General features: G+C 48.0%; 1 protein-coding gene across 2 annotated transcripts in view; it reads left to right on the top strand.

Moving 5' to 3' along the window:
* The window catches only part of LOC117227170 (signal-induced proliferation-associated 1-like protein 2), a 47902-nt gene that overhangs the window by 22809 nt on the left and 6868 nt on the right, over window positions 1-18225 (top strand). For both annotated transcript variants that reach the window (XM_033482190.2, XM_033482188.2), the window contains exons 2-3: window positions 17414-17591; window positions 17739-18212. In XM_033482190.2, the coding sequence (XP_033338081.2) occupies window positions 17423-17591; window positions 17739-18212 (643 nt within the window). In that variant the 5' untranslated portion in view covers window positions 17414-17422. The remainder of the gene's footprint in view (window positions 1-17413; window positions 17592-17738; window positions 18213-18225) is intronic.

Raw genomic sequence — 18225 nt, 5'->3', positions numbered from 1 at the left:
TTTAAGTCTCTCGGAGTCTCAAAGTTCACTGATAATAATGGAAACTCTGAGTTCACTGTTGATTCGATATCGTTGGGGATGAACTAGACTTTTAGGGTACAGTAATGTCTCTCTAATTGACGCTCAGATTGTCCACAAAAATGGACAATTTTGAGAAGAGGAGATGCGATTATTCAAGCCTTGCGGTTCATTTTCATAGCTACAAATTGTCAAGAAATATAAAAACGAGCTGGAAGGCTCGAACAATCGTATCTCCTCTTCCTAAATTGTCCATTTTTGTGCGCAATCTGAGCGTCAATTAGGGAGACATTACTGTATTTCGATTGCGAGTGTAGTATCATTCGCGGATGTATTTATTAACGTTTACAGGGGGTGCGAAGGTTCGAAGCCTTCGAATTTCGATTATTGGAGCTAGCGCTGTTTCAGATCCTTGGAGGGTGCACGTTCAAGATTTTAGATTCAGATTTAAATCATTGGGGGATGCAATGTCTGGAATGCAATCTCTAGAGCTGGACTCTTAAGGGATAAAACGTCTAGGATCTGTAGAGCTAAATGTTTAGGGGGATGCAATGTCTCCACGATCTTTTCAGAGTTTACTTATGCATCGATAAATATAATTAGTATTTAAATGATCACTTTCCGGAAAACGCAATTTTTAGAATCTTCAGAGCCGAGCTTCCAGAGGATTCAATTTTTCGGATCTTTGGAGCCGGGCCTTTAGGGGACGGCGAGCCGTCCGCTCGCAAGCTAGCCTAGCGTGTGACCCATTTCCGACGCGGAACTTCTGATACCTACAGATCTGAGCAAAGAGCCGGCGGTCGGTTCGAACGCGCACGGAGGGCGTTTATTTCGAGAGAAGATTGAGAGTCCGGTGCCGCGGTGCCGGCCCCCCTGCTCGTGCCCGTGCTCGTGCCGTGCCCGAGACCCCGTACCCGTATCGCGGCCCTGTTTGTTCGCCGCGACTCGGTTACGCAGTTTTTAACGGTCCAACTATAAATACTTTCGAACCCGAGCACCACGGAGAGAGACCGTGCCTCGACATCAAAACCCGTACGGAAACGCGGCGACCCTTGGCCGATGGTCTCACAGTTGCCATTATCAATTTATTGAACGGGGTTGAGCCGTTCGAAAAATATAGGGCAACGGCAATTTTGCTCGGACAAAAAATTGTTATACTTCGACTCGGGGATGCAGGGATTATCGATAGTATAGTCGAAGCTTAGTGTCTCGAAGTAGACGAAGATTAGAATTGCTAAGTCAGCGAAGTCGCTGATACAGTCTCGCCGAAATTGGCAAGAACATTGCCGCCGTTGCGTTGGACTGCTCGCTGAAGTTGCAAAACGAAGTCTGACACAGCCGACACCATTATTACGGGGACCGTGAGACTCAAGGTTCGCCTCTGCACCCACGGCGCAGTCTTTCTCGAGCGATTTTCTTTTCAGCGTCACTCGCTGCACGATCTTCCAACGGTCGAATCATCCCGAAGAAGCACCGCAATTTTTCCTGCGCCCTTGGTCCCGGGTTCCGTATTCGGTGAACGTCTAATTTCGAAGTTAATGGTCTTTCTAGTCCTTCTGGAAATTCTAGAGTGTATCTCCGAAGTTGTAGCTTTAATTTAATTAAAAGAGCACGCGCCAGTTACTGGACTCTGTATCCTCTAAGCGTCTAGATTCAAAGGTTACCCGCAGACTTTGCTGTATTTGAACATCTGCCAGATTATTATAAAAATCTGAGATTAAAATTAACCCTTTGCACTTGAAGCGATTTTAACTGTAAATCTAAATTAATTCTGTTGACTTACGGTATTTCCATTTCGTGTGACAAGGTGCATTTTATGCATATGAAATTGAGTCTTGTAACACATACAACAGTTAGACTTTTAACAACTTTTATACCTAAACATTGATAATATAAAAATTATCTTGGAACGTAATGTAAGAATTTCAGTGGTGCCTTAGAGTCGCCATTTGAGTGCAAAGGGTTAAGATTCGATAACTATTAGACTCTGTGCCCTCTAAAAATCGAACTAACAAATTCAATTGCAAGTTGAACATTCACGTTGAACGTTAAGTCGAATACATGAATTGCAATAATTGAGGTTGAATTGAACGAATCGTCGAAACGCTTCGATAAAAAAGATATCGGCTCTCCGTGTCCTCTAAAAATCCGGCTCCGTGAGGAAAGGACGAACGAATTTTCCGTTCGCAGCCGGTCCCGATAGAAAACAGAGTCCCGTCGGGACCGGAACCCAGCGGGCCCGGAAGACAAAAGGCCCCGGAATTGAAGTCGCCGCATCTGTCGCGGACCGTTTACGGAGAACGGCGCGTGGAAAAAAAAATGAAAGGGCGGAATCGACATATGTTCTCTCGGTGTCCGTTGTTTGATTAACAAGCAGCCATGCTAATCGGCGAGTGTTAATCACCGGCGGCGGCGGCACGGTCGAACGGGAAAGAAAATTTGTCGAGCTGGAATCAGTTGGAGCGCTCTCGCAGATAAGCGAGATCCCGGATAAAAAGATACCAGCGGGGCTAACACGAGCACCTCGGCCAAACAACGGCCGCGATAACGCGCTTCCGCCCGGCTGAGAGAAACGTCCTCGGTTATTGTCGCGCTCAGATTAGCCTGTTAGGCTCACTCGTTCGGTTCGAATCGCGACCGGTCTCTAATTAATCCGGCGCCTCCCACGCCAGATGACTAACTGTATTTCGAGACCGCGCGGAGGCTCCACAGAAATTTCTACCGGGCTCGTCGCTCATCTTTTGCCAGTTGGAATCGTTTCGGGACACTTTGATTCGCCGGAGAGATTCACGGATCACAGTAATTTCTCCCTAATTTTCAGTCAGATCGCGCGCAAAATTGAACAATTTAGAACGCCTATTTTACGCCTTGCGTCTCGTTTTTATAATTATTGAGAATCGGAATGATTGAAAATCGAGCCTCAAGGCTCGAACAATCGTATCTCCTCTCCCCAAATCGTCTATTTTTGTGCGCAATCTGAGCGCGAATCAGGGAGAAATCACCGTAGTTCGATGCGTCCATTAATTAGAATCCGAGTCCGGTTCTTTTTCCGTTTCGAAACGAAAGAGTTTTCGATCGTACGCGATGCATAGAAAGAATTCGAAAAATGATGAAGGTAAAATCTGAATCGAAAGAGATGCCGAACGTTTGTGCATCAGAAAATTAGAAAAACGGTGAACACAACCCTCGAAACGTTCATACACGTTAAAAAATGACGAAAGAACTGATCCGCGTGCTTTAAATATAGAAATGACTCAGAGGATACTTGTGATACAATAGAGAACTATAAAAACGATGACCGCAAGATTTACGAGGAAAGATACTCGAGTAATTTCTGTCCCATTAGAAAATTAGATCAACGATGACCTGGATTTGTGAACCATAAAAGAAGGACCTCTCGCTTTGAACCGTGCAGGAAAGTTCGACAGCGTCTCCCATGATTCAGCATCGTCGAACATGTTTGCGGGATCGCCAGGAACCTGTTTCGGCAATCTGTCACGATAATCTCCGAGTTCCGGCTCCGGAAACCTGTCGTTGTTTGCGCCGCGATCTACCTAGATCCATCCGGATCGAGCGTCGAAGCGCAAGCGGTCGACGAGCAAATTCGGGAAACCTTTCTGAGATAACGGACAAAGCGTTTTCTTGTCGTCTTATCGATCGAAGGAACGAAGCGCGTCCTCTTCCGAAACGCTCACGCGACGGACGACGACGAGTTTCGCTCGCCTGGAAATTTCGAAAGGACGAGAGAGAGAGAGAGAGAGAGAGAAATTGCTGCAACGCGTGCGTAATTATCTTCGGTCGATTAATTGCTCTGACCACGCTGCCGTTGCTGCCGCGGCTCTCTCGTCCCTCGCCTGGCCGACGAAGAAAAAGGAAGTCGTTGACCCGATACGTCGGTCTTGCGTAACGAGCGTTTTACACACGTGACCCGTAAGCTAATCGTATCTACGCGTATCGGGACGAAGAAAGAGTTCGTCGACGTTGCGCGATAAAAAAGAGGAACGCGTCCACGAAAAATCGTGCGACGCGGCCGGATCTCGGCTCGGAGAGTTCGACCGTCGGCGGGCGCCTGTCGCGCCCCGAGTCTTCGAAAGAAGCGCGGTCTTCGGGATTTTTTTCCGAGAAGGCTGTTGGACTTCTTCGTTCGGCGAGCATCTCGTTCGAAAGCGCGTACATTGCGCATTCCGCTGTAATTTTTCTGCAGCGGATCCTTGAAGAAGGTGCGAGCAGCAGTGAATTCTTCGGTAAGTGTATCGCTTGGACTCGGAGAAATCCACGAAGATGTTAACGCGTCGAACCGGTGTTTGACCTAGTTGCTGAAAAATTGATTTGGTAAACGAGTTAAAGATTTTTTTCTGAAGATACGAATGTTGTTCGAAAGTATATGCGAAGTAGACGATAATCGAGGAGAAATGTACAGCGTTCAAGCAGGTGCAGTGCAGATCTGCAGAAACATTTTGTTTCTGCTCTATTTTTGTTGCTGTATTTTTCTCACTTTGGATTGTTCTAAAGACATTGCTTTTTTCATTGATGATTTTAATCAATTTAAAAGTCAACTTTATAATGTATATTGCAATCTTATTCCATATTCCATGGGTTCCATTAGGTTTCTGTTCTCAGCACCTTTTGATGAGCAAATGCAACTGTTCTTTTCATTTTATTATTTTATTGTTACTGTTATTGCGTTGAGATTTCGTGGAGAAATTCAAAGAGCAATTGGCCCATCGATGAAAAAGAAACGAATAAGTAACTGTTGCAGTTGCAACGAGCCTCCAGGGTTGCATCGCAGCCGCATGCTGTTGCAGTTTCGTCTCGCGTTTTCGAACGAAGCTGGTGTTTCGGTCCGCCGTTTTGCCGGTTCCCTCGATCTCCGGGAGATCCGAGGATCTTCCACTCGGATCCTAAGCCAACTCGACGATTCGTGGCCTCCTGCCACGTTCCACGGACCGAAACGAGGCCGGGTAACGATAACGTTAATGGAATTCCAAACGCGTCCCCTGGCCATTATCCGTGGAAACCTCGTTTTTCGTGATCGGCTCGTCTCGCGTGCGCCTCTGCGATGCACTCGAATCACCGTTACCCTCGCGAAATGAACACGAGACTACGAATTTCCTTGGAGATCGCGTCCCCGATCCGATAGGATGCGAAATTTCCGTCGGCGATTTCGCAACTTTCGCCGTCCGCGAACTTTCGACACCGCGACCTCTTCGAAAACTGTGAAATCGATCGAACTTGTCTTCTTGTCTAAAGACATTCGGGATTCGATCGTTTCTGACGAGGTATTCGAACGGTGCCGATTCGCGGCAGAAAAATCCGCCGCCTAATGCGTGATCGTGAATAACACCGTTGTGCGAACGGCGAGATCCGATCGATTTTCTCGACACAGTCGTACGATTGAGAGGAACGAGCCAGCTCTCGTTCCATTGGTAAATATTGAATAGGCAGCTAGACGATAAGACGTGATCATTTCTCGATCCGGTCCCGTCGTTTATCGTTCCCGTTAAACTCTTACGGAGAACGATCGCTCACAATGCGCGTCTATCGTTTCATAATTATGATCTATCTGTCTACTAGCTTTTATCGTCGTTTACTAACCTTTATCGCCGTCTATTAGCTTCTGTTACTGTCCACTAGTTCCTATTATTTTTTACCATATTTTAATTTACAACGCATTCTTAAGAGAAATTCAGACGTAACCTTTGACGTTGATTAGATTTTCGATAGAAAATTCAATAGAAATTGAATTGTAAATTTTAAGTTGTTTGTATCTTAATTATAAGAAATGAGTTTATTCAAGCAATCATAAAAATATTGGAATATTAACTTGCATTAGCGTCGTTTAGTTTTCAATTAAATTTATTCTCCAACTATAATAATGATTCGAAGCTAAATAATTCGAAGCACTCGACAATTGACAAGAAGACAATGGAAAGAAAACATCCCCTTAATAAAATGATCACCGATGTAATATGCCTCTCTTTCTCTTTCTCGCTCTTTCAGTTTCTTTAAACGAATCCTGCATAGACATCCACGATTATCGAGATCCGAAACACCTTAATCTCCCCTGTGGAAGAAAGAAGGGGTGGTTCCTCGACCAACCCCCCTCCGAGAAGCTCTCGCGAAACGTGTCCGAACAGGCACCGTACCGGCTACCGACACGCTCGGAATTTCGTTATTGTTGATCAGTAGTTGTTCTCTTGTTCGCCGTCGACGTGAACAGTTCAGTAGCGGAACGAGCGCAGTGTTACGCGAAAAACGTACCGGCGAACGTGCGCGTGTCCATGTCGATCAAAATCGTCGATGAACTTCTCGACGCGTTGCGACGGCTCTCGCCGTCGCCGCGGAGGAGCAGGAACAAGTGTGCGAAAGTGAAGAAGAGTAGGAAATCTGTTGGAGGAACACCTGAGAAACGAGCGCGTAGAGGACGCAGATATTCGAGCATCGAACAGGTACTTTTATCGGCGGAATTGTCGCGAAATTGATTGTTCGGCTATTTGCGAAATTATTCAGCACTTTGCGCAGTTGATTAGTCAATTCTTTGCAGAGACGATTACTCAATTCTTTGGAAAAATCAATTATTTGATTCTTTGTGGAGTCGATTATTCAATTCTTTGCAGAGTCGATTACTCAATTCTTTGGAAAAATCAATTATTTAATTCTTTGCAGAGTTTTATTATTCAATTCTTTGGAAAATCAATTATTTAATTCTTTGTAAAGTCAATTATCGAATTCTTTGCAAAGCCAATTAGTGTCGACGTTTCTAGATTCTTTTAATCTTCCTTGCCTGTATCTTCAATTTCACATATTCATTTTTCTCCTAAAATCTGCGGTTTGTTCACAATTCTTCTTCTGCAGTTCCATGTACAATATATAAACTTTGCCCATCTGTTGGAAAAAATGAAAGCCATTTAGAAATTTCTACCCTGCTTCAATCGTCTTAATTGACGATAACAGAGTATCGATATTTTTCAATCCGAGATGGATCTCACTCTTTCTCTCTCTTTCTCTCGTGTTTAAAATAACGCCTACACGTTTTCGTAACATCCGTAGCGTAATCATTAAACTGCGGATGTTTATTCAAAATAAAGATTAGTTTGTTATTAGTTCGTTGCAAAATTCAGGAACAGCATACGCCTTTATCTCTTTTTCCTGTTTTTTTTTCTTTTTAAATAATCTCAACGAATTGAAAATGATATAGTAATAGTGGCATAGAATTCTTCCGACGTTTTTTCATCGTTTTGCATCAAATCTGCCACAGTTTTATCATAAATGCATGAAATCCGCGCGGTCTGGAAAGCATAATTCAGTGAAAACGTGACGAGAATTTAAAACTACCGTTGCATAACGTTCACCGTGTTAACGTCATCAAAAGGAGAAGCTTCCGTTTTATGTAATCGCGAAGGAAAATGTTTATTTCGCATAAAGATTCGCTGTCTAATCATAACTGTAGTGTCGTCGGAGACAGGCTAGTCTCTTCGCAGGCTAGTTAAAATTATAGAATTGGATTTCGCGACGAGATCGTTTCCAGAACAGCATGCAGCCGGGATCGCCGGTACTACACCATGGGATTCGACTTCGCGGATGGGTAGACGTTTAGGTGTGGGTCGCTGCATGCCCGTAGGAGGTCTCGAGGATGGTAAAGAAAGACTCTCGATGCTGGTCGACTCGCTGCTGCTCGGCCGATCGTCTATCCCATCCGACTGGCTGCTCGGCCGGGACCCGCATTCCTCTTCAATTGTCCCAATTTGAGGGAACACATTCCTGAAAGCTTACCAGTACACGACAGCCGGGCGCGCGGCGGTTTTCGTCATCTCTTTGCCACTCCTCCCTCTCTCTCCCGCTCTCTCTCGCTCTATCGCTGTTTTTTCTCCGAACGAGAATATATTTTTCGTCGCTCGCATTGACCAAAGAAGGCGAGGGAGTGCGGACAATTTTTAGGGACAGACGACTTTGTACTAGCTACTATATTTTTGCATCGTCTATTATATTTTTTTAATCGTCTGCTATATTTTTTCCATTATGTACAATATTTTTTAATCGTCTGCTATATTTTTTCCATTATCTACAATATTTTTTAATCGTCTGCTATATTTTTTCCATTATCTACAATATTTTTTAATCGTCTACTACATTTTTGCATTGTCTACCATATTTTTTAATCGTCTGCTATATTTTCTCCATTATCTACAATATTTTTTAATCCTTTGCTACATTTTTGCATCGTCTACCATATTTTTCGATGATTTGCTATATCCTCGCATCACCCAGCATATTTTTTAATCATCCGCTATATTTGTGCAACGGCCACCATATTTTTCCGTCATCCGCCACAATTTCGCGCCGCCCCGCCGTATTTTTAAAGCAGTTTTGCCGAGGATAGACACGTGGGAACGTGGGCGATCATTGTCGATTGTTGGCTCGCTCGCTTGTTGCGCGGCTCATAATCGGGCACGTACATAATTGCGCTGCAATTAGCAGTGTCGTCGGTGGAACCGAAACGCTGACGACGGTGCAACGTTCCTTGAAACGCGACAATGCCGGTGGTGGTGGTGGTGGTGACGATATTTTAACCGAGAGTGGTAGGTCGCGGTACGATACGTTACCGAAAGAACGTACGACGCTTTTATGAAAAGGAAATACGATACTTTAAGCGAACACTATACAATCCTTCACTAAAAGATCATACAACGATCTAAAGAAAGATTATACAACGGTTTAATTAAGAGAATATCATACGATACTTTACTAAAAAACGATGCAACAATGCTAAAAGTGTCACTCCGCGCCTTGAGAAAATGCCACAGAAAACTACTAAAAAATCGACCGTCAAGGCTAAAGACCCCACGGACGGATATTGTTCAAGCTGCGCGCGACTTTCGGATGATCCGGCGGGATGATCCATCGATCAGCGATCGGGGAGCGGCAGGGGAACGCACGAGGCAGAAGCGAAGGCGAGGGATCTCGTTGCCACGGAGGTCGTCGGTAGTATCTCCAGCCGCGATTTGACTTCTCGTTTTTGTAGTTTAACACTGTGCGCCGGGAGAGCATCGGTAAGCTATCCTCGTCGCCGTGGAAAGAGAAACGACGAAAAAAGAGACGGCGAACGACGAGAGGAAGGAACGGAACGGCTACCGTGCGCGCATGGTAGCCACATGTTGCTCTCTGCGGATTCGCACACGAGGATCGTTACAGTCGAAGGGAAAAGGGCCGTCTCCAGCGGCGCGGCAACGAAATATGTATTGGCGCCGAGGTGTGCTGCAAGGTAGCACGATAAATTCTATCGGCGATATTATTACCGGCGATAAGCGTCGCCTTGGCAGCTTCGCGGCTGGCCGATTCGCTGTTGCGACCAAAGGCATCGCGGTGTACATCGTTTCGAAACAGGCTTTCCCTACGTCGATTTATCGAAAATATACTGTGGATGAAATGAAATTATTTTCCGGCTCGTTTGCTGTCGCGAAAAGGCGGAGACGATCTTTCTTTTAGGCTGTCGCTGTTTATAGGAAATTGAGAGGGGACGTTTAGAGCTGCGTATTCAACAGAATCTGCGTGAAACGATGGGAACATTTCTTACGAGAAAGTCGACATTTTTAGGAAATTAAAGATCACGCTTTTCTGTTTCCCTCGTCCTCGCATCCTCGACAGAATTTGCGTGAGAAGGACAATTTCTAAGTCACCGTTTATGGGATATTAAAAATACACGATTTCCCAGTTCGTTCGTCGTCGCATCCTCGTTGCAATTGCGTGGAAAGCTAGCAACAATATTTCCAAAAGAATTGCTATCGTCAAAAGTATCGGCAACAGAACGGAACGAGCCTTTCCTCGTTATCGTCGCGTTTCACCCCCCACCACGCCGCCGCGAGCCCCGCCCACGAGGCGCCTCGGTCGACCGGAGACATTTCTGCAACGCGTGTTGACGAGGGAAAACTAATGTTTCACCGGCCACAGCGATGATTTTCCACGCCGGGAAAGGCTGCAGGAAACGGGAGCGCAGTCCGATCTGGTTCGCGTGACTTTCTTTTTGCCGTTGAATTCGCGCAATTAAAAGATAATCGCGGCGTTCGGTTGCGTAGAAGGCGAACGGCGGTACCGCGATCAACGGAAGCCGGCCGGGGTGAAAAAAGACGGTATTTTTCGCAGGATAAACGGCCAGAGCTCGATGATTGTTGCGATCTGTTTTAACGCCGGTCTCGCTCGCGATCCCAGAAAAGGGGCAGAAATAATATTCCCGAGCCGGCCCGGCGGCTTTATACGGCAACGAGTTCACGCTCGAGGGGTCCGCGAAAAAACGGGGAAAATTAATAATCGCGTTGCCTCTCCCCCCGCAACGTCGCCGCGGCGCCTGGAAAAGCCGGTGAATGGTAATCGCCGGGCAAAAAGGAATTGTTCGCCGCGCGCGGTTCCCAGAGAGAATCACCGTCATCGCGCGCGCCGCCTGGTTAAATATTCTTACGACTTGTGGTAATTAGCATTTTCCGCGCGCGCGCGCGACGCGTAGAGACCAGCCTGCTAGGACGATACCGGCGTCTCGACTATGCGTCGAACGACTCGGCGATAATGCGAGCCACGGACAATATTGTTTTGCTGGGAACGTTCGATCGGAATCGTGTTCGTGTTGCGACCGTGGAGAATCCGCGCCGATCTGTCCGCTCGATCGAATGATTTATCGAAGATGTACAGTAAATTACAGTAATTTACGATTATTCGATCCTTCCGGCTCGCTTTTTATAGTTGTCGACAATCAGAGGCTATAAAAATCGGCGAGAATTTACCGTAAGTCGCGAGCAATTTTTGCAATTTCATGTCGGACGAAATTCGAATTAATTCTCGGAGAACGATCGAATGTGCCAAGCCGGTATTTTGCACACGTGTTGCTGCATATTTGTCGGAGCAGCAGAAATTTTGTCGAGAGGTTTTATCGAAAATTGTGGGAGTTATTAAGTCGAACAAAACGTCATCACATTCTTGTGTACAAGCTGAGGGACAATTGGAGAGACTTTACTGCATCGCGCGGCGAAACGAGGCTCTAACAACGATATTCTATAGTAGAAAATATTCGATAAAAATGCTAAAGGGTTCATGTATTCGTTTCGACCATATCAGATTCGTTAGTTTTAGTTTTAAATCGCTTAATCGTGAACTGCAGCCTGATCAGCAAAACACCGCCTTCAGCATCGGCCACGGTTCGCGACTTATCCGAACATTTTGAACCGTCTTAGACCCCGTATGTATTTCGCGCTGACAACTGAACGAAGTCTGCCGACTCCTTTAAAATTACGCTTCTTTGTTCGCCGCAACAAAAGGCATTCCCGTGGAGGTTACGAAATAAATGAAGAAAAATCCGGAGGAAGATAAAAAAAGAAATGCTTTATCTCGCAGGAAGCGTTCGATGAAAATCGCGGATGTTGCTGAAAGTACCTATTCACTGCTACACATAAAATCCGCGAGCGTAATCGCGATGCTGGATCGGTCGGAATAATTTTTCCCAGGACGGGATCCCGAGCGGCCCCGACGAATCGAGGCGCTCGGTGGAAACGATTTTTCTCAGGAGCCGAAAGAATGGCGTGCACCGCGGGCTCTCGGATCGCCGACAAGAAGGAATGCGAGGAAGAAAGAAGAGGACGTGGAAAGAATCAACACGCCGTAGATCTTGTCGAGAATGCAAACGCATTTACATAACTAGTTCGGCAGATCGGCGGCTCTACGCGCGCGCGCGCGCGCCTCTCTATCCTCGTTTCTTTTTGTGTACCGATGATTGGCAGTTCCGAGTGCGCCGTAGTGGGAATCGGTCAGGAATTAATTGGTGCGCCTAATGCGGTCGCGACTCCGCGACTCGAACAAGGGGGACGGACGACTAGGCGGAGAACAAAAGGGAGAGCTCGACTCGCCGGCTCGACGACCTGCTGAACGCGCACCGCACGGCACCGCACGGCCGGCGATCGCGAACACACCGGCCAGGCCATCCGTGAAACTTATCGAAGCAGATCTCCGACTGCGGATACTCGAACGCTGCGCGATTTTCTGCTATTCCGCCGCCGAGTTCGCACGGTGTTCGCCGGCGGGGACCGTTCGCGTTCGCGTTTCGAAAGCCGTGTACGAACACCGATTCTCGGGCCGCGCCGTGGCCGTACGATCGTTGACGGATCCATCTGTCTCTCTGGACTCGGGAGAGGGTACGATGGGTCTGCGGTTGCACGCACCTCGAGCGTTCCCACAATCCGCGAGCGAGCGCGGCCACGGAAAAGTCGTCGTGCGAGTTCGGTGCCTAGACGGGGCCCCCGGAGCTACAAGACGACACCGATCGAGAATCGAGAACCCGATACACTGGACACCGAAGAATGCCCGAGAGAAACCCTTCTGGCGTTTGCCCGGGCACCGGCTTCCATGCCGGTGGCATCTTCCACCCGCCAAATATGTTCTACAGTGAATTCTCTCTCCAATCGGATAGCACGCAAAAATGGAGAATTTGAGGAGAGGAGATAACTATATAACAATCGATAACTACCAAAACGAGCCGCGAGACAATCGTGTCACCTCTCCCCAAATTGTCCATTCTTCTGCACAATCTGAGCGTCGATTAGGGGGAAACGTTTACAAACGAAGGGGAACATTTTCGGTAACGAGATCGATCGCCTTCGGATTGGTTGACGGAAAAAGTGGTACAGTAATGTCTCCCTTACTGACGCTCAGATTGTCCACTAAAATGGATATTTTGGAAGAGGAGATATGAGCCTTGCGGCTCGTTGTTATAATTGTGGACAATTTATAACTATGAAAATAAACCGCAAGGTTCGAATAATCGTATCTCCTCTTCTTAAATTGTCCATTTTTGTGGACAATCTGGGCGTCAATTAGAGAGACATTACTGTAGATTGAAATTGGCAGAACAATTGAAAAGAATAGTAATAGTGAATTGGTAAAACAATAGAGAGATCGGTAGATTGAAAACTGATCTTAATCGTCTTCTAATTGTCCTATTTCATTTTTTTTTAATCTTATAATTCTTCTAATTGTCTTATTTCATTTTCATTCGTGACCTAAATTAACGTTCTCCGGATTTTCCGAAGTCGGAACTTAGGGAACCAAGGTCGACGACCGTTCGATCAGCGTTGCGGACTTCATTGAAAACGAAGGATCACGAAGAGCGAGTGAAAACAGTGAGAGTCGAAGCAATCGTTTCACCGCGGATCAATCAGCTTTCACGATACGCGTTATTTAGCATACGCGAAACGCGGCTTCGCGATTTGTCTATTTTCAGCGCGTTTCCGTAAGATCGCCGGCCGATCGATGGATATTCATGCAAAATAAAAATGTTTCGACGACGCTAAACAGATTAAAACGATGCATTTTTTCTATCTTAATAATTTCCACAACGTGAAGAGAAGTCGGCGATGTTCTTCAATTTTTCCGAACTTGTTTACGCTTTGGTGTTTTATCTAATCGGGGCGTTATCACGTGCACAATAAAATTCGCGGTTTACACCATGAATCAACAACCGCCGTGTAATAAATTTTCCTACCGAGTACGCAACCCTCCCGAGCTCTTATTCCGATTCGTAGGACAAGAAACGAATTTCGCTTGCACGGGGGTCCAGCGATTCTCTCGGCGGAACGCGCTCGGAATATCGAAAATTGCGAAAGGATTCCGATTTCGTGATTTTTGCCTCGTAAGTAGAATCGCGTCGCGTCGCGAGGTCTCCCTCGGCCACTTATCGTGCCACTGAAAGCTTCTCGGTACTTCGAGGGTGGCCCCTTATCTGCCCGGTAAGACGCGTACCATCCGTGGATGACTGTCGTAACTGGACTGCTTGTTCCCGAGAGGCCTGGCAGACGTCGCCTGACCCTAGAGCCACGATGGTAGCGCATTTACAAAGGGGCTATTTACATTCCGCTTGGACGGGAATGTATCGGCAATCAAAAGAATCACTTTTACCGTTCGCCAAAGTGGAAACACGCGGCCTGTGTTCCGATCGGTCGATGCTGTCCCGCGCACGAACCGCCGCTTTTATCGGGCCGGCCGAACGTCTCGGCGATCGAGCTAACGCTTTAATTGGATTCGCTAATTAGCCCGGATTTCCTGCTCGCAAATGGTTCGCTGGTCGTTACGTAAATCGGCGACGTTGGCGCAAGGACGCGCGCGCGCGCCGTTATTGGGAGAAATCGTGAGCCGTCATCTTCATCCACGTCGAGACGATCCTCCTCCAATTTGTTGCAGCTTCGTCCTCTAAAAAGATAACACTAAATAACATAATCGAATAAAATAACTAAATAACGTAACTAAAATTCCTGTATTTTCTATATCGAACCATCAGGCTCGAAGCATCGATAAATAAATAAACGCCTGGTAGGAAATCTTGACACTTTTACCGCCGCGCGAACGACCTAAAAAGAATTCGTAAAATTATAATCGAGAAGTTAAGCTTGTATAACACCAATTACTGCTTCAACATTCTTACGTTTCGCGGATTCTAACAAGATTCGAAATCCGAGCGAATGCTGCTTCCATCCGAATATGCCAATCAAATTGTTTAAAGGACCACGGATGCTATTAAGGCTATCTGGCATCTCTCTAGCTCGACGATAGCTTGGTCCCATAGAATTCCTCTTGCTGGATTACCGAGAGTCTAGAGTTGGAAAATGAGACGAATAAATTGCTATAGAACGGATAGCTGTCGAACGATAGCACTCGAGCACTCCAGTCGTCGTCGTCGTTGTCGTCGTCCTCGCGTAGAAGCAGCAAAGTGACGCGAGGAACGCGCGGAATGCAACGGGGTCCCGTGGCCATGGCGAGCCGTCGATCGTGCCAAATACCTTCGACGCTGGATCCTTCCGATCGTCCGTCATCGCCGAGCTCAGCCGGCCGGCATTCGAAGATCGTCGGCGCCGAAAATGCGCCGGACGCTCGACATTTCGACTGGTCTGCGACCTCGCGGCCGATACTCCTCTCGGTACACTTTGCCATCGATAGACTCAACCTTGAACCACGCTGACGAAAGAGACAGTAGACATCAGCCCTTTTGCACCGGATTGTCCCTTCTAAGAGATCGTCGCGAAGTAGTCGAACATTCTTCTAAGGCAAAAAGATATCCCGTGGAAACCAGGTGGCTGGATTACTCTTGACCGTACGCTGCCAATTAATCTCGGGCCGGCTCGATCGTGGGGCCAGCGTGCGAACGCGGATACCGGTTCCGAGTTAACAATGGAATCGCCCATTCACCGAGCACATTTCGAGGATCGGGCAACGGTACAGCGTTAAAGGCCGGTCCACGTTGAGCACCGGTAGTCATCCTTGCGTCCTCTTCACTCGATCCTGATCGCCCAACGCGAACCTGAAAGCATCGTTCGTTCATTATTCTCCAAATTCAATGTTTCCTCGGTAGCGTCGCGCTTTAGTCCCACCTCAAGTACCCAGGGACCAATGGCAGTCGTCTGTTTCCACTGTATGAAGCGTCGTTGCTTCGTCATCCAATAGAAAACAGCGTCCACTGCTCCGTAACATCTCCTTGCGCTTCGAAGTCACGAAATCTCTGTCTACGATGATCGATCCTTCAGTTGACGCAAAGCGAGGGCTGCTTATTTCTGGCTCGATCAATCTTGAAGTCAGTCAAGTAGACTGTGCCCATTGCTGGTCTTGCGTTTTCCTTAATTTCAGCTTTCCTCGGTAGCGTCGCGCCTCGACTCCGCCCACCGGGGTCCAGAGACTTGTAACCCTCGTCTGGCCCCGCCCACAATGCGTCTCCTCTTCTAAATTCAATCTTAAAACGTCGTCCGCTGTATTTTATCATTTGCCGACGCTCTCGGAGCGGAGAAAACCGTATCCACGATTCAAGCGACCCTCGATTTTCTCGAGGATGCGCGATGTGAGGGCCGCCTAAGTCGTCTCGCTCGGTCAATCTCGAAGGCAGTCAGGCAGGTGCACAGCGCTTGTCCCGGTTTCATCGTACAGGCGAGAGTACGCGCGCTGAGCCGCGCGTATCGCGTTTCAAACAACAATAAACGCTTCGTGTTTCGCGAGCCTGGATCTTGGCCGTGTTAATTGGCGTCCCGGTCTCTCGCGAAGACGGCCAAGCGGGCTGACGCGAAAATCGCGATACGATACGTACAGGGTGTCCCGAAAATGTCCGCAGTGCGGAAACGGGGGTTCCTGAGGTGATTTGAAGTAACTTTTTCCTTGGCGAAATTGCGATTCGCGGCTTCGTTTGCGAGTTATTAACGAAAAACAGTGGCCAATGGGGGGCGAGCTCGGCTGACGCCCCGCCCTCGTGACCACTGCCGCTGCATCAGACTGCCAACGCGAAGCCCGCTCATTGGCTAGGCCATCTCGCGCCAACCGTGCTCGCCTCTCATTGGTCAGTGTTTTTCGTTAATAACTCGTAAACGAAGCCGCGGATTGAATTTTCGCCGAGAAGAAAGTTACTTCAAATGACCTCAGGAATCTCGCATTTCCGAATCGCGAGGCATTTTTGGGACATCCTGTATATCTCTCGGTAACGTCGCGTTGCCGACCGCCGGGAAAAGTGGGAGCGTCGCGACGACGAAGAGCCCGGCCACTCTGTCAAATGAATGGAAACGCGCGGCGGGCTACCAAAGCCCCGGGGACGAGTGCCGGGAGCGTAGGTGTGACTGGGAAGGGCTGCGCGATACTAATTAGATGCCCTACTTCGCGGCCGTGTGTCGGCACCGAGTTCGTTTCTGCTTATCATGCGGCGGGAGCGATTAGTCTAGCCGCTAACCACGTAGAGACGGAGCGTACAGCTGGCTCGACGACACTCGCTCGCAGACACATTTGCCCTGAAGTGGATGGGATTGCCCCGGGGCCAATGTTCTGGCCATGCCAGAAGCGGGAGGTTGTTAGTCATTTTGGATTCTGAATTTTCTGACGGGTTCTACCGTGTCCGCTATTTCGTTCTCTTTTACCTTCGACGCGAGCTACACGCCGAGGTGCTCGCTTAGGTAGTTGCCTTTTAAGGCACCGAATCTTCTGGGATGCTAATGTTTGGTGAAATTAGGTCACACATGGGTGACAATCATTTTTTACCAGTCCTCGATACGATTAGAATGCGAAAGAGTTCGAATACCGTCAACCATGACTTTTCATTTTTTCTAGTTTCGTCGACCTTCAGAGAACCGGACAACCAATATATTAGCTTTGACGTGTCAGTAGTTTTATCGTAGATCACACATACACGTGCAATCATGTTTGCAATAAAACTACCGACTTGTACGCGGAAATTTGCAGCCCTCCCGCGGGTTAATTAAATCGTCTCGATCGATTTGCAATTTTTATGGTCGATTTTCGGCCATATTTCTCGTTGGGGTTTCGAGGAGCTGTTTTTGCTGTTTGGACATGAAAGACAAGTGACAGTACACGAAGTAAGCGCTGACCTTTGTTGCAGAATGAAGAGATGATCGCGAGCCTGCCGATACACAGTGGCGGCAGCGGCGGGCCCAGCAGCCGCGTGGGTCGGGGCCTGGCCCTTCACAGGTCCAACTCCAGCCTGGAACTTCCGCACAGCCCGGACCCTGGGTCCCGAGTGGCAGAGGCTCCCCTGAGGAGGGAGTATGGGTCGCACGGTAAGTAAGTCACATCGGCCGAAGACAGCTGTCGATTACAAGACCATATAATCTCTCTTTCTCTCTTTTCTCTCGTCCGCGTATCTCGACCGTCCCTTTTTCTCTAACGTCTCTTATCGGCTTGACCGTCTTTTCCGTCTCCCGCAGGCAGCATCGACGCAGTGGCGCAGTCCGTGACGGTCGGCGAGAACTTGTTCGCGATGTTGCAGGAGCTACGACCATCCGCTTCCGATCAGCGGAACTCTGTCGGCGTCGACTATCTGAGACGCGTGCCGGATGGACAAACGGTGGACGCTGACGAGGTCTGCGGCCCGGCCGGCGGCTCCAGTCCGAAGTTAAGGTTGAAACTGAACAGATTGTGGGGCGCTAAACCGCCCCGGGCCATGGAGGAGACCTGCACCAGCCCGGTGGTGTCCGCAGACGTTGAAGAGAGGCACAGGCGCAGGGCGTTCGCTCACTACGATTGTCAGTCGTTGACTGCGAACCTGGGATACGCGGCTAAGCTTAGGGGCATATTGCTAGCTCGGAGAAGAAACACTGCGACCGGCGCATCCGCTGCCAGCTCCTTCAGGGCGTCCACTCCGGACGAGACGCCCGAAGAGGACGCCGGTGATGGAAAAGGTATGTTTTTCGA

This window comes from Megalopta genalis, chromosome 2 (genome assembly GCF_051020955.1).
Source record: "Megalopta genalis isolate 19385.01 chromosome 2, iyMegGena1_principal, whole genome shotgun sequence".
NCBI lineage: Eukaryota > Metazoa > Arthropoda > Insecta > Hymenoptera > Halictidae > Megalopta > Megalopta genalis.
This window is presented reverse-complemented; position numbering and strand designations above follow the sequence as displayed.